This window comes from Mytilus galloprovincialis, chromosome 1 (assembly GCF_965363235.1).
Source record: "Mytilus galloprovincialis chromosome 1, xbMytGall1.hap1.1, whole genome shotgun sequence".
Taxonomy (NCBI): domain Eukaryota; kingdom Metazoa; phylum Mollusca; class Bivalvia; order Mytilida; family Mytilidae; genus Mytilus; species Mytilus galloprovincialis.
This window is the reverse complement of record NC_134838.1, coordinates 95905554-95930589: the sequence shown is the minus strand read 5'-3', so window position 1 is coordinate 95930589 and position 25036 is coordinate 95905554. Positions and strand designations below refer to the sequence as shown.

The window sequence follows — 25036 nt, the reverse complement described above, 5'->3', positions numbered from 1 at the left end:
ATGTGGCATACATATATATGATGTCTGCTTGATATTAATGAGACAGCAGCTCTACAACATAATAAGACAAGAAATCTAATTGCAATTACACATGTATTAAGTTTCCTCTGTGGTACATCATAAATGTAGGTAAAATGTAATAAAAACCAATATCCAAGCTGCCAAATAGTAAGGATTTAAACCTTAAGATAGGATACTCTACTGGTTCCTTTGTAACACTATTGACAATAAATTTTGCTGTATGAATTGCCATGTCTTTATATACATTTGTATTACAGTTCATACAGGAGTAATTATGCTGTAAAGACAATGTCTGGATCAACTCTGATGGACAGAACAGATGGTTATATCAATACGACTGGATGTGATACTCAGAATAATAATACACACTATGGCAAAGTTGTCATTCAAGATTATGTTGACAAGGTACTTGCTCAATTGACTTTCTTATGGATAATATTACCTGAAGTGTATACTAGAATGTTGTTGGTTGATTATATTGATAGGTGTGGATATTTTATTTGTTGTTTTATTGTTGGAATATATAAATGTGCAGTGAAATTATGTATACCTTAAGGCTTATAAAACTATAAAAGACTCCATGATTGCAGAAAAGAATGTTTGGCTAATATATAAAAATGTGTGATGATATCCTGATTTACCCACTTTAAATTACAGGTATATACAACATAAGGTGTTCCCTTGCTACAACATATCCAATGATGATTTGTAATTTTAAAAATCACCATCAATCAATTGTTGATTTACTAAAATTTGATTGATTATATTGCAAATTATCAAAGTTCTCTTAATATTTAACCTTTGTTACAAAATAACCATTGATGATATATATATATATGCTTTGTAGATTTATATATATCTTGAGAAGACCAGTGACTATGCAGCTCTTAGTGAGTTTGAGATTTACATTAGTGAAGATTTTACAACAAATGAGCAAGATGTTTACTCAAACTCTCCTGGAGCAGGTTATATCATGCACAGTGTAGATCAACTGGAGAAATATGAGTTTGATAAGGTAAGCAAAATTAAAGGTGTATAAGAATTTAGAGACTGGAGGTTGTTTTACCCCTGCCCCGAAAGTCATTTTAGCTATATTTTAAAAATTGCCATATAAGCAGGAGGTTTGGCTAGTCATAAAACCAGGTTCAACAGACCATTTTTTCTTAAAATGTCCTGTACCAAGTCAAGAAAATTGGCAGTTGTTATCAAATAGTTTGTTTCTATATATATTTTGGTGTTTGTTTTTGTTGCAGTTCAGTGTTTTTTTTGTTCTTTTGTGTTCCTGTTATAATTGATGTGTTACACTAGTTTTGGTTTGTGACCCTGATTTGTTTTTGCTTATTCTATTTATGACTATTGAACAGCAGTATGCCATTGTTGCCTTTATCTATAAAATATAACAATTAAGAATTGATTATCCAGTCACACATGTTTGATATTAACACACTTGTTTTTAGCTGACTGTAAAAGGAGGAGCCTCTTTAGAGATGTCCAGTAATGATGCTTGGCTATACGTACATGAAACAGAAGGTGACAATACTGGACGGGTCACTATCAGAGTTAGCCAGACCATGACCACTTCAATGGATCAAGAATTACTAGAATTCAGTGTCCTAACACAGAGACAATCACATCTTCAACTACCACCCTCAATTACATGCAGGGAGGTAGATCTTGTCATAAAAGGTAAATATGTTTTTGTATTAACCAGAAAATAGTAATTATATTTGATTAATTTTGTTTTTGAAATACAAGAATTTAATCACTACTGTCACTTTTGATATAAAAACACTATTCCAAATAAAAAATAAAGAAATAAAGAAACATTTGTGACATTATTGCACTGACAGGAGGAACTGAAGTTCCATTATTGAAATTGCCTGTGAATTTTGTACACATTTTTTTGTATACAGCATCTTCTGAATGCATTAATTAAAATCTCTCATATTTGTCTATTGATTATGAGTTGATTAGAATAACAATAAATTAATCAATAAACTCTGTATTGACCAAGGTATTATAATTCTTCAAAATGTAAAAATTAAGCTACATTTTGATTAATTAAGCAACTTTTTATATGAAAATGAATTGCAGTGCTTAAATATGTATGGCATGGGAAAGATAAAACGTCATTTTAAAAATAAAAATAAATCATAGCTAAAATAAAAAGTATGTGATTAAAGACTGATGTAGGTATTTGTTTCCTTCAGGATAGTTTGAGACTATATAGGTGTTCGTTTCTTTCAGGACATTTTGAGACCATGGAGAATGTGACAGTGAATGCATATTGTAGTCTGACCATTGACCACTATGAACCAACAGTAAATCAGATTGACCATCTGGATATTAAAACTTTTGGTGACATGAGTGTTACAACAAACAGAGAGGCACTAACCACATTAGTAGGCACAACTTTAACGGTCAGGAGTGGGGCTCAGGTACAGCTAATACCTATATTTTCAATAATTCTTCAAAAGAGTATTTAGGGAATGAACTTAAGATTTGTTATGCTTTATAGAAAGTAATAAATCTATAGTTAAAGTAATTGGATTTGACTTTTTCTCTTTTTTACATCAAATTTGCAGGTCTGAAAATTTGAAATGTTCTCCCAACCCAACTAAACTTACTACAAATGATTCATCAGTCAGTTGAAAATTTCAGCAAATTAACAATTACATGTACATGTACTACTTGATGATGGCTATAATTGTGAACTTTCTTTTTATGAAAATGTGTTTTTTTATTGTTGAAGACCTTAGATTATATCTACTTATTTAATATAACAAGTTTTTTTTATTTTTGCAGCTGTTTTCAAATGACTTAAAGCTTAGCTATACCAATATTACAATAGAGCCATATGGATTGTTGTTTGTTGATAAAGGTGTACCTGAGATAGAAAGAGAAACAGGTATATATTTTGTTGTGGGAAGTACATAGTATATTGATAAAAACAAATTTCTAAAAAAGAGTAAATGAATGGACCAAAATTTCAATTGCAGTTTCCCTTTGTTGGTTTCATAGGTGGCAAGTTGCTGATGAATTTTCAATGAAAAATTGTAAAAGCTATGGTTATACATATACATTGTTCTATAAATGTGTGTAATGTTAAAGTCAGAAATGGAATATGTTCTCAGTAAATTGTCAAATGTTTGCTTGTTGTGAAATTGATGAACTAGCTAATATTGTCTTTATTTGATACTAGGAGTTTTCAAAATGATGCAGTGCAATTTTTATTGTTGATCAAATGAATTTTGTCCATATGAAAACCACTTATTGGTGTAAGTATTATAGTAGATGAGTTTAATTTTAGGAATTGGGAGAGGATACTCAAGCCCAACTGGTTGTTCTGGAGGTGGCCATGGGGGTAATGGAGGTCAAGGAGAAGGTCAGGTTGTAGTTGGTGCCGGTGACGGGTCATATCTTCAACCAACAACATTTGGAAAAGATGGAGGACATTCAAACTTCCCTCATGTTGGAGGTCGAGGAGGGGGAAGACTAGAACTTAATGTTACACATACATTAACTGTAGATGGTGAATTAACAGCAAGGGGAGGTGACTGGTGGTCATATCAGTCTGGTGGTGGCAGTGGTGGAAGTATTTACATCCACACATGGACTATAGATGGAGATGGAATAATTGATGGATCAGGAGGAGTAGGTTATGATGGTCCAGCTACCTCCCATGGAGGAGGGGGTGGTGGAGGTAGAATAGCCCTCTATTATACCTACGACTTTTATGTTGGTAAGTTGAATATTGACAACCATCTGTACCTATAGCATATGTAGCTAAAGTACAAATTGTACTATGGTAATGTTATGTGGATTGATTCATTAAATCATTCAGGAAACATTTTTTTTTTAAATGCATTTGTTGAAGAAACTTTTAAAAAAAAAAAGCGTTATCATAGATATTTTATTTCATGGTTTATGCATACAAGCCTGTAGGATTTTTTGTTTGTTTGTTAAATTCTGGGTGAAAAAATTCCACCAATCTCACAAAATTCATCAACATAAATGTTTCAGGAATAATAATGAATTCACTTTACTCCAATATCTTTAGATAAAAAACTTACTTATTTGTTAAAAAGATAGCAGATATTGTTTTAGAATTGATGAAACCTAACCAATTTACTATTTTAAAATGTATCTTCAATGACAATATCCATATTAATGCCTTCTTATTAGGATATTGGAATTACCGAAGGATCCTCAATTAAACATTTATGAAAAGTTGTGTTACACTTTGAAATGGATTCCAATATTTTATTTTTCTTATTTTAGGAACATTTAAGTGTGCTGGAGGAGAAGGTGGAGTAAATGCAGAAGATGGTGGACCAGGAACAGTCTATGTTCATCTGTTACCCATCAACCCAGCTGATCTGTCAAACTTTGTCTCCAACAGGACTCTCTTTGTTGACAACCATGGCAGATCTCCCAAAGATTTGTTTAGAAACTTAACTGAATTTTACAGTAATTACTCCCTTGGCAGTGGTGTAGCATGGATCATACCATCAGATTACCCAGATTATGTGGTAGAGACAAAACTCGACACACAGATGATACTTGAAGAATTGCAAATATACAGATCAGCTTCAATAGCTATGGTTAAACCTGATGATACAACATTTAAAGTGGATTTGAGTGTAGAAAATATTGATGGTGACAAAACTGGCCATGTACAAATAGGTTATAATCAGGCATTCTACATAGGGTCAGGACAACTGCCCAATCATCTGTCTGTGTATAGAGGAGGGGAAGTAACTCTACAAGGAGAACTGAGAGTTGCAGGTGTTGATGTGATGATAGAAGGAAACATGAGAAATGTGGAAAATTTGACTGTGGTGGAAGGAGGTACACATTATTAATTAATCAGGATTACTGTTGAATCATTTATTTTCGTGGGTATCAATTTTTGTTGATTGCTGAAAACATTTTCGTGGATATTTGATTTCGTGGTTTAGTCAATCTCTGTATACAAAGCCTATTGAAAATATGTTATTCGTTAAACATTTAAATTCTTGGTTCAAATGTAACCACGAAACCCAAGAAAATTGGTATCCAACGAATAATTATGAATCCACAGTATACATTGTTCATAATGTGTTAAAAGTTGTTATTCATTTGCCATGTGGATTAATTGTGGATTGATAAAAACTAATGTTATCCTCTTGCCAAGCAGAATTTGGGAGAAGATACAATTTTTTGTTAAGGGTGTAGATTTTAGCAAATGAAAGTCTTGATTAAACATCATTCAAGGTTTTATCTGAAATTAATTTCTATATGTAAATACTCATATATATCTTCAACTTGGACTTTATTTTTGTCAAGAGGTTTCTTCTTGTAAATCAAAAGTTTTATTTTTGATTTTCAAATTTAAGAGGATAAGTGAAATTTGAGATTATTACATATTTTTTTTTTGTAAAAAGAAACCAAAAGTGTTATATATATGGTATTTATTTTATGAATTTTACTCTTAGTTAAGTATGTTCAAAGTGAGACAGACTTTGTAGCTTTATCATATGAATATTCAAAAACTCAACTTAACCAAGATGGCAAGAAGTATCTGAATAATATTTTGTACTATTAATATCATTTTAGGTACATTAAGAATCAATGAGATGACTGACACCTCCTACAACATTCAGGATGAAATCCAGTTTACAGCTATCAACATTCGTAACCTTGGTTCTATGTACATGAACAATGGCATGGATAAACACATCCTAACAGGGAACTATCTACAGGTGTATCCAGGTGGACTGCTGAATGCCAAGAACTTGCAGATCAATGCTGAAAGTGTTATTGTTGATGTTCTGGGAGAGGTCAGAGCTGATCATAATGGCTATTGCACAGGAGGTAGGAGTCTGAAAATTTACAGTTTCCTTTTTCTACAATTATTAGAAGTTTTTAAGGCTTCTTGCATGAGGTGTGCTTTTAATGTTTATTCTGATTGATTGATATGATTATCTTTATATGAAAGTAACTTGAGTTGTCTGCCTGACAATTGTAACTCCTACAAAACACCTTGATGAATATTGATAAAACTTGACACAGATGTGCAACACTGCAGGAATATTATCCCAGTTCTACATGTCAAAGTGGAGATAACCCAACTTGCCTACTTCAAAATTGCCATGTTCCCTAAATAACTAGACAAATATCTATAAAACTTTAAACAGTTGTCAAACACTACTCAGGATACGCTTACAGGAAAGAAATTGGCTTAACATGCTGAAGGGGAGATAATTAAAAAAAGGCGGGGGGACCCATAAAGATGCAAGACATTCACCTGCTCATTCAATTTGAAACAAGTTCTATATTTAAATGCTTCAGGTCCTGGAGAAGGATTTACTGTGGCTCACAGTGATGGTGTATATGGTACAGGGGGGAGTTATGGCGGAGAAGGAGGCACAGAGGATCCAAGTCATGACCCACCCCTACCATCAGGACAGTTTAATAGACCTAACAATTTTGGCAGTAATGGAGGACAAGGCAGCTATAATGATCATGAGTATACAGGTTAGTAATTTATAAATGTATTATTGTGGAGATCTTTATTACTTTTTTTTAAATTTAGAAATCAGTATATTCAAGTTTAGGCTGTAAACTAAGATCGTTCATGGATCTTTTGGTCCATAAAAACATGCATAGACTGATTAAACAATATCAATGTTTTACTACATAATTTGCTAATGTGAATGAAGTAAGAAAACAGTGCTATTTTTTGAAGAGGGGGCCACTATCAATTGGCGGATTTTCTAGCATTAATTTTCCAAACTCTATACTGTTATGTCTCTTATTGTTATACAATACTACTCTTTTGTTCAAAGTAAAACTTTGAATTACCTGGAAATGTTGACTGCTATTGTGCAACATGATTATAACCCCAACCTAGAAATTTAGGATCTGCCAGATACCTTGTTTGCTGAAATTAAAGTTTTTTTTAGGTAAAGTTGAAACTTATTTCCAGTTACCAATACTTTCATTTAAGAATGCAGATATTCTTGGCATGGCAATAAATAGATTCTTGTTGCCAATAATTCGGGATTGGGAACCCTGGAATTGATTGCAGTCATAGTTTGTAGTGCAATTAGAGTTATTCATGAAGACCATAAAACTAATTATGTATTTTACAGGTGGTTGTGGAGCAGGTATTATTTACTTTAACATCACCAAGGAGACTAAAGTAGATGGAATTGTCAGTGCTAATGGACAGGATGGAGCTCACACTAGTTATGCTGGTGGTGGAACAGGAGGCAGTCTTCTTATAGAAACGGTTTTGTTTGATGGTACCGGTTCTGTAGAGGTACGTTTAGGTATAATGGAAAAATAAATAAAAAAAAAACTTAATTAGTTAAAAATGAAATCTCTTTGTTTCAACACTATTTCTTTTCTAAAAACTGTACTGAAATGCTTTTAGTACATGTAGTGTAAAATTATGGCTTGTTCATGAAACCAGAAACACTTTTGTATCTCAAAAGTTATAGATTAGATTCCAGAAATTACTATAGATATATTTTTCTTCGTTTTATTCTTAGATAACTGGAGGTTCAGGCAGGAATGGTGGATCAGGGGGTCGTCTTTCTATTATATACAGTTCATACGCCTACATTGGAGACCTTAAGTCACTAGGAGGCGCTGGAGATGGTGGGGAGACAGGAGCTGCTGGAACAGTATACCTCAGAAACACAGGAACATCACCAGAAACTAAACTACAAGTCTATAACCAGGAAGGAAAGGGTGTATGTATTGATTGTACAACATCCTTACCTATAAATAGGCTTTTTGTTGGTAGCATAATTTTCCAGAAAACTTCAATGATTTTTATGCCCCACCTACGATAGTGGGTAGTTTTTGATGAAGCTGAAGTCCAATCAACTTGAATCTTAATACACATGTTCCCCATGATATGATCTTTCTAATGTTAATGCCAAATTATAGTTTTGACCCCAATTTCATGGTCCACTGAACATAGAAAATGATAGTGCAAAGTTCAGGTTAAAGTTTTTGGTCAAGGTAGTTTTTGATGAAGTTAAAGTTACATCAACTTGAAACTTAGTACATATGTTCCCTATGATATGATCTTTCTAATTTTATTCCAATTTAAGGTTTGAACCTCAATTTCAAGGTCCACTGAACATAGAAAATGATAGTGGGAGTGGGGCATCCGTGTACTATGGACACATTCTTGTTTAAAACTTTTTTATAAATATCCTGTGATGATTTGTTTATATCATAGTTCAAAAACTTCTCAAAGCAGGATTGATAACATTTTAGCTTTGTGAAACAGTAAGACTCAGATGTAAATAAATAATGACCACATAAAATTCTAAAACTGTATGATAGTAAATATTAGAACAATTGAGTGTAGTTTATTTTCTATTGATTAGAAAAAGCATATTGCTTTTCTTCTTTTTTTGTTATTACAGGTAAAAAAAAATAACATCCAAAATCAAAAATAGGATAGCAAACACATAGTTCTTTTCATCCCAATTTTCATACAAACACCCACTATAAAAGGCAAACTCTCTATTGAAAAAAACTACAAAGCAAGCACAAGATAGCAGTGTAAATATAGACATTTTCAAAGTATACTGCTATATAATTTTAGAATAGAAAAACCAGAATAACGATCCCTGATGTAACAACAGAAGAACATGAACTTGACACATTAGATCTGGGTACATACGCTAACGTAGGAATGATGGCCATAGACTCCGGTGGTCTACCATCCAATGGTAACAGAAAACTCACATTGTCTAAAGTAGAGGGAGATAATACAGCTGGGGTACATGTAGAGTCAGGAATGTGGCTAAATATAGATTTTGGTTCTACAGCTATTTTGACGTTTGATGTGTCCTTATATGAGGTATAGTATTGGTATAACATATATTTTTTTTATATTCAAATACAGAATGTTATTGTTAATTCAGAAGTTCGTGTGACACTATGAATTGTCACCAAGTGAAATCATATACATTTACTCACCAATTTGAATTTTTACTTGAAGTAATACAAAACATTTCAATGTTTCATGAAATTTGATGCTTATCAGTGCAATTTTTTCACAAAAGTTTATATTATAAAACTGTAACTGAATTTGTATGCATAAATTTATGGTTTTGAATTTTAAGATTTTAGAAAACAAAGTTTAGGTTATAGACATGGCTTACAACTATCAGCCAAATTGGGTATGATAGTGATGTGACATGTTTTCACTTTTGTAAATTTATTTGTTCTTTCCATCAGGATGGCACAGTGAACCTCCCATTTGATACCTATCTGCGAGACTGCCGTATATCCTTGTATGGAGGTACAGTCCAAGGTCTGCAGAAAATGAACATCTCATTAGATGGGGCATTCTATGTCTATCCTAAAGAGAAGGAAAATGAAAATGATGTAATGGAACCTAATGTATTTGAGTTAGATAGTATAGCCATATTGGATGGTGGATTGTTTGAGTATTTTGGTGAAGCTGTCAATGATAACAAATTAGATATCACACTGAATGGAAGTCTGAGTATCAATGGAGGAGGTGAATTCAGGGCCAACAATATGTACCTAGAAGGTATTATTTGTTTATATGATAATACAAGAATTTTACCAAAAGCAATAATGGCTTTGTTCTAACTTATTTGAATAAATAGGGATGCTCTCAAAGTCCTTGACCTCGTTTTCATGGTTCAGTGACTTCTTGAAAAAAAAGTTAAGATTTTTTGTAATGTTAAATTCTCTCTTATTATAAGTAGTAGGATAACTATATTTGGTATGTGCGTACCTTGCAAGGTGCTCATGCCAGTCAGACAGTTTTCACTTGACCTCGACCTCATTTCATGGATCAGTGAACAAGGTTAAGTTTTGGTGGTCAAGTCCATATCTCAGATGATATAAGCAATAGGTCTAGTATATTCGGTATGTGGAAGGACTGTAAGGTGCACATGTCCAACTGGCAGATGTCATCTGACCTTGACGTCATTTCATGGTTCAGTGGTTATAGTTAAGTTTTTGTGATTTTGTCTGTTTTTCTTATACTATATGCAATAGGTCTTCTTTATTTGGTGTATGGAATGATTGTAAGGCGTACATGTCTAGCTGACAGGTGTCATCTGACCTTGATCTCATTTTCATGGTTCAGTGGTCAAAGTTAAGTTTTTGAGTTTTGGTCTTTTTTTCTAATACTATATGCAATAGGTCAACTATATATGGTGTATGGAAATATTTTATGATCTATATGTCAGTCACGCAGGTTTTATTTGACCTTGACCTCATTTTCAAAGTTCATTGCTCAGTGTTAAGTTTTTGCATTTTGGTCTGTTTTTCTTAAACTATAGGCAATAGGTTAACTATATTTGTTGTATGGAAGAATTACCTGCCTGGCATGGTTTCTCTGACCTTGACCTCATTTTCATGATTCATTGGTAAATGTTTAGTCTTCTTGGTTAATGTTAAGTTTATGTGACAGTTGTAATAAAGCTTTATATTTAGGACTATCAACATAATATCTATGACTAGTTAAGAAGGCGAGACAATTCAGCGTGTGCACTCTTGTTTTAAGGAAATTTTGCAGTTTTTGGTTATTATCTTGAATATTATTATAGATAGAGATAAACTGTGAGCATCAATAATGATCAGCAAAGTAAGATTTACAAATAAGTCTACATGACCAAAATGGTCAGTTGACCCCTTAAGGAGTTATTGCCCTTTATAGTCAATTTTACCATTTTTTCTTAAATTTTTGTAATCTTTTACAAAAATCTTCTCCTCTGAATCTGCATGACCAAATTTAACCAAACTTGGCCATAATTATCATTGGGGTATCTAGTTAAAAAAATGTGTCCGATGACCCGGCCTGCCAACTAAGATGGCCGCCATGGCTAAAAATAGAACATAGGGGTAAAATGTAGAATTTGGCTTATAACTCTGAAACCAAAGCATTTAGAGCAAATCTGACATGGGTATCATTGTTTATCAAGTCAAAATATATCTGCCCTGAAACTTTCAGATGAATAGGACAACCGGTTGTTGGGTTGCTACACCTGAATTGGTAATTTTAAGGAAATTTTGTTGCTTTTGGTTATTATCTTGAATATTATTATAGATAGAGATAAACTTAAAACAGCAATAATGTTCAGCAAGTCAGCATGAGCAAACTGGTCAATTGACCCCTTAAGAAGTAATGCCCTGTATAGTCAATTTTAACAATTTTCATAAATTTTGTAAATTTTGGTAATGTTTTTTCTCTCTTAACTACTGGGCAACGTGCATTATAGATAGACATATTGTTAACAGCAAGATTGTTCAGTAAAGTAATATCTACAAACACATCACCATCACCAAAACACAATTTTTCATGAATCCATCTGTGTCCTTTGTTTGATATGCACATAGACTAAGGTGAGCGACACATGCTCTTTAGAGCCTCTAGTTAAGTTTTCAACATAAAAAATAATTAAAGATGTTTTTACAATCATAATGTAATAAATTTAGAAGAAATTTTAATGCATAATATTGAATCACAATGCAAACACTATTAACTTACGTTGACAATTTTAGGATGTCTACAGAACATATATTTATCTTTATAGCTGCCAACATTACCATTGATTCAGAGGGTCTAATGACTGGTCTAGGACGGGGTTGGGAAGCAGGTAAAGGAGAGGCACCAGGTACTGTACACTCAGATGGAGGAGCCGGAGCTTCTCATGGTGGACACGGGGGATCAGGAGGAGGTGGTTCATATGCATCACTAGCCTATGGTAATGTTCGCATGCCAACAGCCTATGGAAGTGGAGGACCAGAGAGTTTGTCTGATGAAGGAGAAGGTGGTGGTATTATATATCTAAAGGCTTTACAGAACATGGAGATTGATGGAGATATTAATGTAGATGGTAATAGCTCTAGAGCTGGTGGAGGATCAGGAGGAAGTATTGTACTGGAAGCTGCTCATTTTACAGGTATTTTATTGTATGGTGATAAAAAAAAAATATTGGAAAACTTATCCATTCTTTTCTTGACATAATGGCTAGATAATTTTTAATTGAACTTGCCAAAATAAGATTCTGCTTTAAAATTTCCACATTTAATCATGTATATAATTTGAGCATTTGCTATAATAATTCTTTTACAATGGTTTTATTTTTGCAATTCTTATGGTTAATTCTAAATGATTTAGGGTAATTGTAAATTATTCCTAGCTATGTACATGGTTATCTGTAAGGGTATATTTTTACAGGAACTGGTACAATATCATCTAGGGGTGGTGATTCTGCATGTGTAGATCATTGTAATAGTTGTAATGAGAAACTGAGATGTACAGAATGTGAACCAGGATGGTTCCTTGTCAGTGGTAACTGTGTGGACGCTTGTCAGAATACAGTCAATCAATGCTGTTACAAATATGACACAACATTAACTTGTAACTTCAACGACACTGACAACTGCTACAGAGGATATTGTGAAAGGGAAACAAGTGCTACACCTTTGGTAAACTATTTATGCTAGAAATGTACTTTATTTCAACTAATTGTTTAAGATTGACTAAAAGACAATTGCTTTTGTAAGTGCAAAAAGGTCAGGAGAGGGGACAAAATGGGGTGTTCAAGATGCAAACAAGAATGAATGTGCAACTTATTACCCTTTAGAATATTTATCACTACTTACTCAGTCATGGTCCATTGACTTAGAAACTTTTGCATAGTTTACATGTTATAGTTTGTGATTAGGTTTGTTCAAGGTGACCTTCTTAGCCTAAGGTTAGGATAAGTCTAAGATTTTGGGGTTGCATTTGATGTAGCATTAGCATATTGTATTTCCATTAAGATTATTTGTCCAAACACAATTATAAAACTGGCATTCATTATTTTATTCAAAATTTTCCTCACAAAATATTTACAATAGCATTAATTATATCTCACATTTTTACCAGTTATAAGTTATTTACAATAATAAATGCATGTGTTAATATTGGAAATTTACATTAACTCATTATATGTCATTTAGACTGTTGGAGGTGGTGGAGGAGGAGGCAGAATAGCAGTCTATGCTACTGATTCCAACACATACAGAGGTTCCTATCCCACTCAAGGTGGGAACAGTTTCATGGGAAAAGGAGGCTCTGGTACTGTATTTGTACAAGCACCAGATTCAACCAGTGGTGTTACTGAAACCTCTATCTATGTCAGTAACAATGGTTATACTCCAGAAAATGATTTTATTGATGACAAAGAAAATGATACCAGTAGAACTTACATTGTAACCACAGATACAGACACAAGCAGTTCTCTGACATTCGATCATTTATATATTAATGAGGGAGGTCATTTGGCCTTCAGAAACACTTCTAATAACCCTCCAGGAGTTACCATTGGTTATCTCCATGGTGACAAGACAGGCATGCTCCATGTGACCAAAGAACAACCAATCACAGTAGAAGACAATGAGACACCATTCCCTACTTCATTCAGGATTTATGAGGAAGCAGAATTTAACATGCCACAAAGTAAGACTTATACAGCATTACTTATACAATGTGATAAACAAGATTCATTCACCAGTACTATAATTATATATAATCCATTGAAAAATATATGTATCAATAACATCTGAAGTCCCAGAAAAAAACCTCAGATTTGTAAGTACAAGGGCAATAATTCTGTCATAGTTATGTCAACCATAAGTATTAAAATGCAAACTACGACCTTTTCCAGCTACATACATACCAAAAAAAAAACGTGTTGATATTTGCATAATTAACAAAACTTTTCTAAACAACTGCAGAATTTCAGAACGAAATTATAGAAGGATCATAGTGTAAAAATTAGATGGTGTATTTTTGGTACTTTATTTTGCATTTGAATAAATCAATGAATATTGGTTTTTATTTCTAGTTGTATCTCTAAGTGGTTTATCCTACAAGACAATACATATAGACGGAGTATTAACAGGAGCCAATCAGTTAACTGTTGGACAAGGTGTAGATTTTGTTATAGGGGAAAAGGTAAGACAGATTTGTATGCCTTTCATGAATACATTTCAAATATATCAACTTTTAAAAAAATTCTGCAAAGTTTTATCATTTAATGTTTTTTAAAATGCCATTTTCCATAAAAAGTGTAAGATATTAGTTATCTTGTTTTGAACATTTTTTATACGACCGCAAAATTTGAAAAATTTTTCGTCGTATATTGCTATCACGTTGGCGTCGTCGTCTGCGTCGTCGTCGTCGTCCGAATACTTTTAGTTTTCGCACTCTAACTTTAGTAAAACTGAATAGAAATCTATGAAATTTTAACACAAGGTTTATGACCACAAAAGGAAGGTTGGGATTGATTTTGGGAGTTTTGGTCCCAACATTTTAGGAATTAGGGGCCAAAAAGGGCCCAAATAAGCATTTTCTTGGTTTTCGCACTATAACTTTAGTTTAAGTTAATAGAAATCTATGAAATTTTGACACAAAGTTTATGACCACAAAAGAAAGGTTGGGATTGATTTTGGGAGTTTTGGTTCCAACAGTTTAGGAATTAGGGGCCAAAAAAGGGCCCAAATAAGCATTATTCTTGGTTTTCGCACAATAACTTTAGTTTAAGTAAATAGAAATCAATGAAATTTAAACACAATGTTTATGACCACAAAAGGAAGGTTGGTAATGATTTTGGGAGTTGAGGTCCCAACAGTTTAGGAATTAGGGGCCAAAAAGGGACCCAAATAAGCATTTTTCTTGGTTTTCGCACCATAACTTTAGTATAAGTAAATAGAAATATATGAAATTTAAACACAAGGTTTATGACCATAAAAGGAAGGTTGGTATTGATTTTGGGAGTTTTGGTCCCAACAGTTTAGGAATAAAGGGCCCAAAGGGTCCAAAATTAAACTTTGTTTGATTTCATCAAAAATTGAATAATTGGGGTTCTTTGATATGCCGAATCTAACTGTGTATGTAGATTCTTAATTTTTGGTCCCGTTTTCAAATTGGTCTATATTAAGGTCCAAAAGGTCCAAAATTAAACTTAGTTTGATTTTAACAAAAATTGAATCCTTGGGGTTCTTTGATATGCTGAATCTAAAAATGTACTTAGATTTTTGATTATTGGCCCAGTTTTCAAGTTGGTCCAAATCGGGGTCCAAAATTAAACTTTGTTTGATTTCATCAAAAATTGAATAATTGGGGTTCTTTGATATGCCAAATCTAACTGTGTATGTAGATTCTTAATTGTTGGTCCCGTTTTAAAATTGGTCTACATTAAAGTCCAAAGGGTCCAAAATTAAACTAAGTTTGATTTTAACAAAAATTGAATTCTTGGGCCTCTTTGATATGCTGAATCTAAACATGTACTTAGATTTTTGATTATGGGCCCAGTTTTCAAGTTGGTCCAAATCAGGATCCAAAATTATTATATTAAGTATTGTGCAATAGCAAGAAATTTTCAATTGCACAGTATTCAGCAATAGCAAGAAATCTTCAATTGCACAGTATTGTGCAATAGCAAGAAATATTCAATTGCACAGTATTGTGCAATAGCAAATATTTTCAATTGCACAGTATTGCACAATAGCAAGAAATATCTAATTGCACAATATTGTGCAATAGCAAGAAATTCCAATTGGATTTCAATTGGAGTTATCTTTCTTTGTCCAGAATAGTAGTTGAATCAACTTAAATCATTGTTTTATACAATATACAATGTATATTCACTTTAACTACCAACTGATAGATTAAAACAATCTTTACCATTCAGTAATAACAAGCACTTTTTTTACATTTTAATATTTTATGATGTATTTAAATGAGTAGTTATTGTTGCAAACTTCATTAGAAATTTGAATTGAGATCAGTTTTGAAATAAGGGAAAGGGGGATGTGAAAAAAAAATTGGGGGGTCAATTTTTTTCATTTCAGATTTCATAAATAAAAAGAAAATTTCTTCAAACATTTTTTTGAGAGGATTAATATTCAACAGCATAGTGAATTGCTCAAAGGCAAAATTTTTTGTTTAAGTCCATTAGACCACATTCATTCTGTGTCAGAAACCTATGCTGTGTCAACTATTTAATCACAATCCAAATTTAGAGCTGAATCCAGCTTGAATGTTGTGTCCATACTTGCCCCAACCGTTCAGGGTTCAACCTCTGCGGTCGTATAATGCTGCGCCCTGCGAAGCAACTGGTTAAAAATTTAAATCGTTGAGGTTTCAAACATATTGAGGACAAGTTATTTTGGGCATACTCAACCACAAGTGAAAATGTATGATAAAACTCATATGATAATGGTTTCAAACTTTAATCTCCCATCAACATGTACACATACATTAACAATTTAGTGTTTTTGACTGCGATGCATTCATTTAGACCATACATTTAATTTTTCAATTATCTTTTTTTTTAGAGTCATTCAGTTGGAGAATCAGATAGACAGTTCACATTTGATACATTAGAAATTCAGGCTGATGGTATTGTCTCCTCAATGTATGTGGAGGAGTTTACACCGTCTCTTATCCTAACACTCAATACATATTTAAGGATACATGCTGGCGGAAAAATCCAGGTAGGTGTAAACTAATTTTATTTATAATATTGCCAAAGATAGAGGCTGATGCAAAAATTTAGGTAAGATATATTGATAGGTTGATTATTTTGTAAAGTTAACAGGCTGGTGGGAAAATTACTACAAATTAAATGTTATTGCTTTCTTAAGCTTTTACTAAGCCAAAAATTTAGCATTATTTTAAATATATAGTTTCCAATTTTTACTGTTTTCATGATTAATCAAAAGCATGACATTATATTTACACTTATTTGAACGAGACCAGATTTGACAGAACATGAAGAAAGTTAAGGTTTGTAAATGTACAAACATGTCTTGGATTATTTTCAGGCACCTTATGTGGACATCACTGCAAAGAGAGTTCAGATTGATGTAGCAGGGAAAATCAATACTACAGGACAGGCACCATCATCTTTACAATATCAGGATGCACAACAAAAACCTGATGGAGGTCAGTTTAGAATTATTATTTACTTCTTGCTTAACAGTAAAAAGTGTGTATAATACTCACTTAATTTTATTTAATGCTAGTTTTAGTAAAAAAAGAAGAATTTTGATGATACATAGCTTTTGCTCCTTATGTAAAATATATATCTCTTCTTTTCATTTGTCCATGTAAGAATTATTGGGATAATTTATAATGTGTCATTGCAACACATCCCTCCCCCTTTATTTAAGAAGGGTGGTAATTGTACATGTGACATTAATCTCAGTTATGTTGTCCTCAGTTTAATTCAAACACCTGTTAATATAACCGAACAATTTTCTTCCCTGTACAGTTAATTAGAATTGATTGTGTTTCAGATTTTTGTTTTTTCATTCTAAACCTTTGATCAATTAAAACCTTTTTTTGAAATATTATTTGTTATTTAAGCAGTTTTAATTTTGTAATTGACATTTGTTAGGTGGCTCTGGTGGAGGAAATGGTGGGTCAGGAGGTCAAGGACGATTCCAGTCTATAGTTGGAGTTCCCCCAACCTATGGTAATCTTTATACTCCCAAGGAATATGGTGGTAATGGTGGTGACGGAGGTGGAGCTAGCACTGCGGCTGATTATCAATGTAGTCCACACGGAACATATACAGGAGGAAGTGGAGGAGGAGTTGTGGTTCTTACCATCACTGATGATTTGTCACTAGATGGAGAAATAAATGCTGAAGGAACATCAGGACAATCTGTTAGAGCTGGAGGTGGTGCTGGTGGCAGTATTTTTATACATGCTACAACTGTATCAGGAACTGGTTCCCTGTCTGTTAAAGGAGGGGATATCAGTGGTAATACTACCTGTATGGGAGGAGGAGGGTCTGGTGGCAGGATAGCCATTCATTACACAATGTATTCCTACACTGGAGAGTTGAAAGGTTACGGGGGTACAGGATATGAATGTGGAGCTGCTGGTACTGTTTTGTTTAGAGATATGTCTACATCATTAGACACCCTTCAGGTCGACAATAATAATGTATGTTCACCCCTCAGTCAAAACATTGACTTTGACAAACTAACAGATGTTGGTCGCAGAAAGTACAGTTGTAAGACTTGGTTGTATGACAAAGATGACTGTGACCTGTCTTCAGGTTGTTCTCATAGCTTTGCTGAAGTAGTCATGAATGGCCTTGGTCATATAGCTGTTCACCGACAATCAACCGATACCCACCAACAAGACATCACTGTCTATAAAACATCTGGTGATAGAAGTGGTACTTTCCATGTTGGCAATCTACAGGAGTTGACAGCAGACCTACCTGCTGATAGTCCAGAGTTACAGTTTGGTCTGATAATCTACACTGGAGGTCTAATGGGTACAGCTCAGACATTTGTTGTCAATGATATAACCCTAGAGTTAGAAGGAACAGTTAGTGGTATGGAAAATCTTATCATTGGACCCGGTGGAAAGTTCCTGCTTAAGTAAGAATATTTATGGACATATATTATTAGGTTTCTGAATGTTTCTGAATACAGTTTGCATTCAATATTTTGATGCCATGACATATATGGAGTAATCACACCACAAATAGACCTAATTTGCTTAAGGTTCTTTCTTTAATTTTCTACTTTAAACGTGTAATTTGTCACCTTGTAAGAATATGAAAGAATAAAGAGATATGGGCATAGATCAATGAGAAAATAACTGGACTACATAAAAAAACAGAAAACCTGTAGAATACTAGTTCCATTGCTGACTATTTTCTTTAAAGTTAATTGAAATTCTAAAAATAACCTATTTTGATATGACCTAATTAAAACTCTTACTTAGTAAGTAAGATCAGTTCAATTTGATATAACTACCTCATTTATATTACATTCTTCTCAAACAACATTTCTAGCAAGTAAATTGTGTGTTAAAAAAAAGCAAGTAAATTGTGTTTGTTAAATTAATTTGAATTGGTATCTTGTTGACTGATGGAATCATTGGAGGTAACAAGAAATATCAAATTGACCAGACTTAGAAATTCTGTATAATTCTGTATATTTTCATTTCAGACCATATGGAAATGATTCTTCTGCAGTTCTGACAACAGACTTTAGTTTTACTAAGGTCACAGTTCAAGGGGGTGGTACCTTGGAAATAGATAGTGCTGGTAACAGTATGAAGTTGATTGGGACAGAGTTGTTAATAGAAAGTGGTGGAGTTCTAATTGCTGACTTTGTTGATATTGAAGTCATGACCCTCACTGTAGATGAATCAGCAAAGATCCAAGCAAATGGGAAGGTATAAAAAAAACTTGATACTTTAATGAACATTTTATAAATTTGACAATGTTTTTGGTACTAAATATTTATAATTATTTTGTCTGGATTTCTGTCGTTCCAGTCAGTACGTAATGTTGATTTATTTTTCATGACTACACTTTATGTCAATTTTGTTATCACTTCAATCTTTTTCACTGTAGGGGTATATATCTTTTTAACTTTCTTAAAACAGATTTCTTTGTATTTGTATATGCATGTTTGCATACTCTTTTTAAACAATTGAAACTGTTTGCACACACTTTAGATTTAAGTGAATAAATACATTTTCAAGCTTTTGTTATAGATAGGTTTCACTGTGTGTGTATCATTTTATATTTTTTAAGCAGGTTTTTTTCTATATGATAGCTTTGACAGGTTTTAGTGTATAAATACTTTTAACAGGCTGGATCAAAGGGCAAAGACATTGGTTACACCACAGACGGGTCAGGAGCAGGGCATGGAGGTATGGGTGGGAAAGGAGACATATCTTATGCTGGTGGTTACTTCTATGGGGATGTCAAGTCACCAAGACATTTTGGAAGTAACTCAGAAGCAGAGGATTATACAGCATATGGAGGAGGAGTTATCAGTATCACTGCTAGTACTTCTGCAGTAATAAATGGTAAATAAAAAATATTGAACCTACCTAAATTTAAACCCCTGATGTTTGATATATGAAAAAAAAGCATTAGAAAGATACATTGACTATTTAAAGTGTGATTTGATAATTAGTACTTTAATGAATTTGTATTTGTACTATAGTGAAATCTTTCAGTAAACTGAGCCAAAGTTAAGTGAAGAAATGATGATTTCATTTTAATATTTTTTTATAATTTATAAAGGTATAATCAGCTGTAATGGAGATGATGGAGACCAAGGGACAGGAGGTGCCAGTGGGGGAAGTATTAAACTAACAACAGGTGCTTTCTCTGGTAGTGGCAAACTACAAGTTGATGGAGGAAAAGGTAGGGATCATAGGATCTGGCTGATGTTCATTAGACAATAATCTCATCAAATACTAGTAGAAATAACCAACATACCAAAAAGAGAAGAAATTTTATTGCTGTTCTTCATCTGTTTTAGTCTGTATTGTAGTTTAAACTATTTAACAGATGACCTAATATGCCATCTTTTCTCATTACGGTACCCTTAATTGTTCCCTTTAGGAATTAATTTAGTAAGATGTTCTTATTGAGATTTTTTTTTAACTTGTTGTATAATTGAAAGCAGTTCGTAGAATATGTATCCGGTTGTGATACAGTCAAATCTGAATAAACATCCATATATTACAAATCACTCTATTTAGGACACAAAAGCCAATTGAAATTGATTGCTTTTGATCATACAAAATTTATAAAAATTAATTAGATTAACTGAATAATATTTTCTAGGTACCAGTAGTACAGGAGGTGGCGCTGGAGGTCGTTCAGCTGTATATTGCACATCCTCAGGTTTCACAGGTGAAACCACTGCCTATGGGGGACAATCTTCAGCGGGTTATGGAGGTGCTGGTACAGTGTATATGGTAACAGGAACAAGAACTAAAATCATTGTTGACAACCAAGAGGCTCATGATGTAGGAGTAAGTAATAGAAATATCTGACAGAAGGAAATTGATTGAATACATAAATGCTTTCAGAGTCTGAGTAGCGGAAAACAATTGAGCTAGCTGTTTTATTGTAAAAACAACACAAATTAATGACTATATTGATTAATACATATAATATATAGATTTTTTTTTTTAATTTCAAGGTAGAATTAAAAAAAAATATATGTTAAGTTTGGTTTATGAAATATAAAAGTTTGATCTTGATTTGTAGGACTATTCACCAGACCTTGAAGTAGACACAATTAAAGCCAATGAGAGCAGTAGAACTTGGATAACATTTACTGACAGTAATTCAATACAGGTGGATCAGTTACAGCTACTGAATGGTGCTCACTTGGCACTAGAACCAAGTGCTGACAGCAGTACTGTCAACTCTCTGTTAGCCCTTAGTTTCTCTGGGAATGATGACTTTGTAAAGGAACCAAATAAAATTGGAACTTTACTTGTTGGAGCAAACCGTGAAATAACCATCAGACAAGTATCGTTATATTTCCCTGCACATGCCAAAGTTTATGAAAATGGGATACTGACATTACCATCTACAGTCAAGTGGTTTAGCACTGTAAACTATATAGATGGAACCCTTGGAGGCTTGCAGGACCTGACCTTGTTTAAAACCAATTTGACTCTATCAAAGACTAGCCAAACACATACAACTACTGCTACATACTCCATGCAGAACTTAAATGTGAAGCAGAACAGTACACTTTATTTGGTAGATGCAGATGTGGAATACAATATGGAAGTGTATAAACTGTTGATTGGTGCCTCAGGGGAGATAATTGCCAAAAAACTGACAGTTACAGCTACAGAAGTTGAAACTGAGGAAGGAGGAATTATAAATCTTGATCACCGTGGTGATGCTGGGAATGGCGGAAATGGTAGTTATACGGAATACATTATCATTTTTTTTGTAAAATGAAATTAAGATGAACAAAATGCATCAAAATTTATTATATGGATACATTTGGCTCTGTCTAAAGTACTAAAAACTTTACCTTTGATTTACTGTAGCATAACAGTGGAAGGTTCATACTATTGATCAATTTAACATATGCATACAAGTAGTAGATACTATAAATTCAGAAATTATTGCATGCATTTCTTATTGCCATTTTTATCATTTTGGACTAAAATGCGATTCAAGTTTTTTGATGCTGAGAAAAAGCTTGTTTAACTCATATAAAAGGTTTCAAAATGCGAGTTTAAATTATTGTGATTAAAACCCTGTCACATTTTTCACATCAATAATAAAGACATCGCAATAATTTCTGAATTTACAGTAAGTTGAAGGAAGCAGTTTATTCTCAATTTACAATTTATAAGTATATATCAGACTTTGAATAAAGTTTCATTTAATATCCAGGGAATATAAGAACGGTAAATACAAAGGTTAATTAAAGTTTAATGAATGTTGACTGGTTTACTTTACAGATTACTCTGGAGCTGGCCATGGAGGAGAAGGAGGTATCATAGGAACCAACATGAGTCTAGTTGATGCCTTTGATCATTTCACACAACCAACCTTACATGGTAAAGGTGGTCAGTCTACAGCTGGTGGGGGCGTACTCAAAATAACGGCTACAACACTCACTCATAAAGGAGAGTTAAATGCCAGGTATATTAAAATATATACATTTCTTTACGGCTCTATGTTTTATATATATAACAGTCTTGGTATAAGATAGTAAGGACTAGGTTAGTTTGGTATACTATTCCCAACCCTCCCACCCTTTTTATATGTAACCTTATCGTTTCTATTCAACTTGTTTATGGTAAATATTGATTCATTTATGTATGACTATTGTATATATTTATGTTGAACATATTAGATTAGAAGGCAATCTTGTAGCGAACACACAACCCTATACTGTGTTTGGTATTTTTTGTACGATATATAGTTAAGACAAAAAAAATTTCTTCGGACAAGTGAAATGAGAGAGTAAATAAATTAAACAGCTACAACACTCATTGGTTAGGAGAGGTTAATGCCAGGCCTTTTGGTCATTAAACTTTACTCAATACGAGGAGTACAAACTTTGTGCTTGAAACATCTTATTTGTATTGTTTGATTTCTGAGTCTGAGTAAGATGACTGTATTTGTATTGTTTGATTTCTGAGTAAGATGACTGTATTTGTATGAAAGTTCTTTTCTAAAATATGTATTCATTATAGACTAAAACACATTGTATTTTATAAAGGGGAGAGAATGCCACAGTTAACAGTGGTGGAGCCTCTGGAGGGAGTATATGGATAACAGCTGATTCTGCTGATGTTACAGGTTTGTTCATTTTTCTTTCTCCGTTATGCCTTCGTTTAATGTATTGCATGTCTAATGAATTTTACTAAGTTATTTGATTAAGAAATTTAGATTAAGACTGCAGCTGTATTGAACAGTTAAAAACATAAATAGTTCAATGAAGCTTGTCATCATTCATTAACTGCCTGTTATTGAAAAGTAACTGATATCAATTTATCTTTACAGAGCATTCTATTCAGAGAATTTAAAGATTGTCATAATTAATTTAAAACATCTGACAAATAGTAAACTTTAATTTTTTTTTTATCTTATCTGCAGGAGCCATCAATGTAAATGGAGGTGATGGCAAAAATGGAGGAGGAGGAGGTGGAGGATTAATCTCCCTTGTTTATGTTTCTGGTAACATCTATGGCGAGCTTACCTCCTATGGTGGTGCAGGCCATGGAGGTGGGGAAGATGGTGGTGCTGGAGTTGTCTATCTTGGGGAAGATGTTAATGGAATCAGTCCTAACAGAAAGGTATTTAAAACCATATACTATGGAATCATTCATTTTTGTCTTGCCTTGACGGAGTCAAAAGCGAGACATAGGTATGCTGTTTCTGGCATAGGCAGCGGCGACGGCGGCGTCAGCAATGTATTAGTTTGTGATTAGGTCTAGTTTATGGTGAACCACAAGTGGAAGGTCAATCATATTTGGTATTCAGTTGTAAAAGTATTTGTACATCTCATTTCCATGGAGATTATTTGGCCCTGCCCCCTCAGTCATGGTCTATTGACTTCAAAACTTTTGCTTGTTATATCCCCACTTTGAAAAAAAGGGGGTATACTGTTTTACCTCTGTCTGTCCATCCATCCATCCGTCCGTCAGTCCGTCCGTCCCATGAATATTTTCGTCACATTTTTCTCAGGAACTACTTGACAAGGTTTTTTTGAAATTTGGTGCCAGGGTTTATATCAGTCAGTTATACAATGTGATGCGTTTTCAGATTCATCAACAAACAACTGCCTGTTTACCCAACACTTGTATCATTTTACACATAATAGCCATGCTGAAAATTTTCGTCACATTTTTCTAATGAACTGCTTGACAAGGATTTCTGAAATTTGGTTTCAGGGTTTTATATTAGTCAGCTACATAGTGTGATGCGTTTTCAGATTTATCACTCAACAACTTCCTGTTTACCCAACACTTGTATCATTTTACACATAATAGCCATGCTGAAAATTTTCGTCACATTTTTCTAATGAACTGCTTGACAAGGATTTCTGAAATTTGGTTTCAGGGTTTTATATTAGTCAGCTACACCGTGTGATGCGTTTTCAGATTTATCACTCAACAACTTCCTGTTTACCCAACACTTGTATCATTTTACACATAATAGCCAATTTGAAAATTTTAGTCACATTTTTCTCAGGAACTACTTGACAAGGATTGCTGAAATTTGGTTTCAGGGTTTATATAAGTCACCTGTACTGTGTGATGCGTTTTCAGATACATCACTCAACAACTTCCTGTTTTTCCGAAATATTTCGGCGGGGGTATCATCAGTGAGCAGTGGCTCGCAGTTTTACTGTTTTACATGTATTAGTTTGGGATTAGGTCAGTTTATGGGGAACCACAAGTGGTAGGTCAATGATATTTTGTATGCAATTGTATAAGCATTGGCATATCTCATTTCCATGGAGATAATTTGGCTCTGCCCTTTTAGTCATTATCAAGTATTAGTTTTTGATATGGTCAGTTCAAGGGGAACCATTAGTGATAGGCCAATGTTTAATGGTATTCAGTTGTATAAGCATTGGAACATCTCATTTTCATGGAGAATCTTTTGCCTCGCTCCTCAGTCACAGTCTAATGACTCTGAAACTTATCTTA

The 25036-nt window shown here is 33.4% G+C and overlaps 1 protein-coding gene across 1 annotated transcript in view; it reads left to right on the top strand.

Annotated features, from left to right (window-relative positions):
- The window catches only part of LOC143045965 (uncharacterized), a 122134-nt gene that overhangs the window by 12876 nt on the left and 84222 nt on the right, over nt 1-25036 (top strand). The window contains exons 11-38 of the mRNA XM_076218837.1: nt 279-426; nt 869-1036; nt 1479-1707; nt 2269-2459; nt 2827-2929; nt 3332-3763; nt 4303-4872; nt 5620-5877; nt 6355-6540; nt 7158-7327; nt 7560-7763; nt 8633-8890; nt 9271-9589; nt 11607-11975; nt 12254-12504; nt 13021-13519; nt 13908-14017; nt 16402-16560; nt 16891-17011; nt 17466-18465; nt 19042-19270; nt 19693-19912; nt 20133-20255; nt 20682-20872; nt 21111-21780; nt 22334-22517; nt 23101-23180; nt 23478-23677. Of these exons, the coding sequence (XP_076074952.1) occupies nt 279-426; nt 869-1036; nt 1479-1707; nt 2269-2459; nt 2827-2929; nt 3332-3763; nt 4303-4872; nt 5620-5877; nt 6355-6540; nt 7158-7327; nt 7560-7763; nt 8633-8890; nt 9271-9589; nt 11607-11975; nt 12254-12504; nt 13021-13519; nt 13908-14017; nt 16402-16560; nt 16891-17011; nt 17466-18465; nt 19042-19270; nt 19693-19912; nt 20133-20255; nt 20682-20872; nt 21111-21780; nt 22334-22517; nt 23101-23180; nt 23478-23677 (7642 nt within the window). The remainder of the gene's footprint in view (nt 1-278; nt 427-868; nt 1037-1478; nt 1708-2268; nt 2460-2826; nt 2930-3331; nt 3764-4302; nt 4873-5619; nt 5878-6354; nt 6541-7157; nt 7328-7559; nt 7764-8632; nt 8891-9270; nt 9590-11606; nt 11976-12253; nt 12505-13020; nt 13520-13907; nt 14018-16401; nt 16561-16890; nt 17012-17465; nt 18466-19041; nt 19271-19692; nt 19913-20132; nt 20256-20681; nt 20873-21110; nt 21781-22333; nt 22518-23100; nt 23181-23477; nt 23678-25036) is intronic.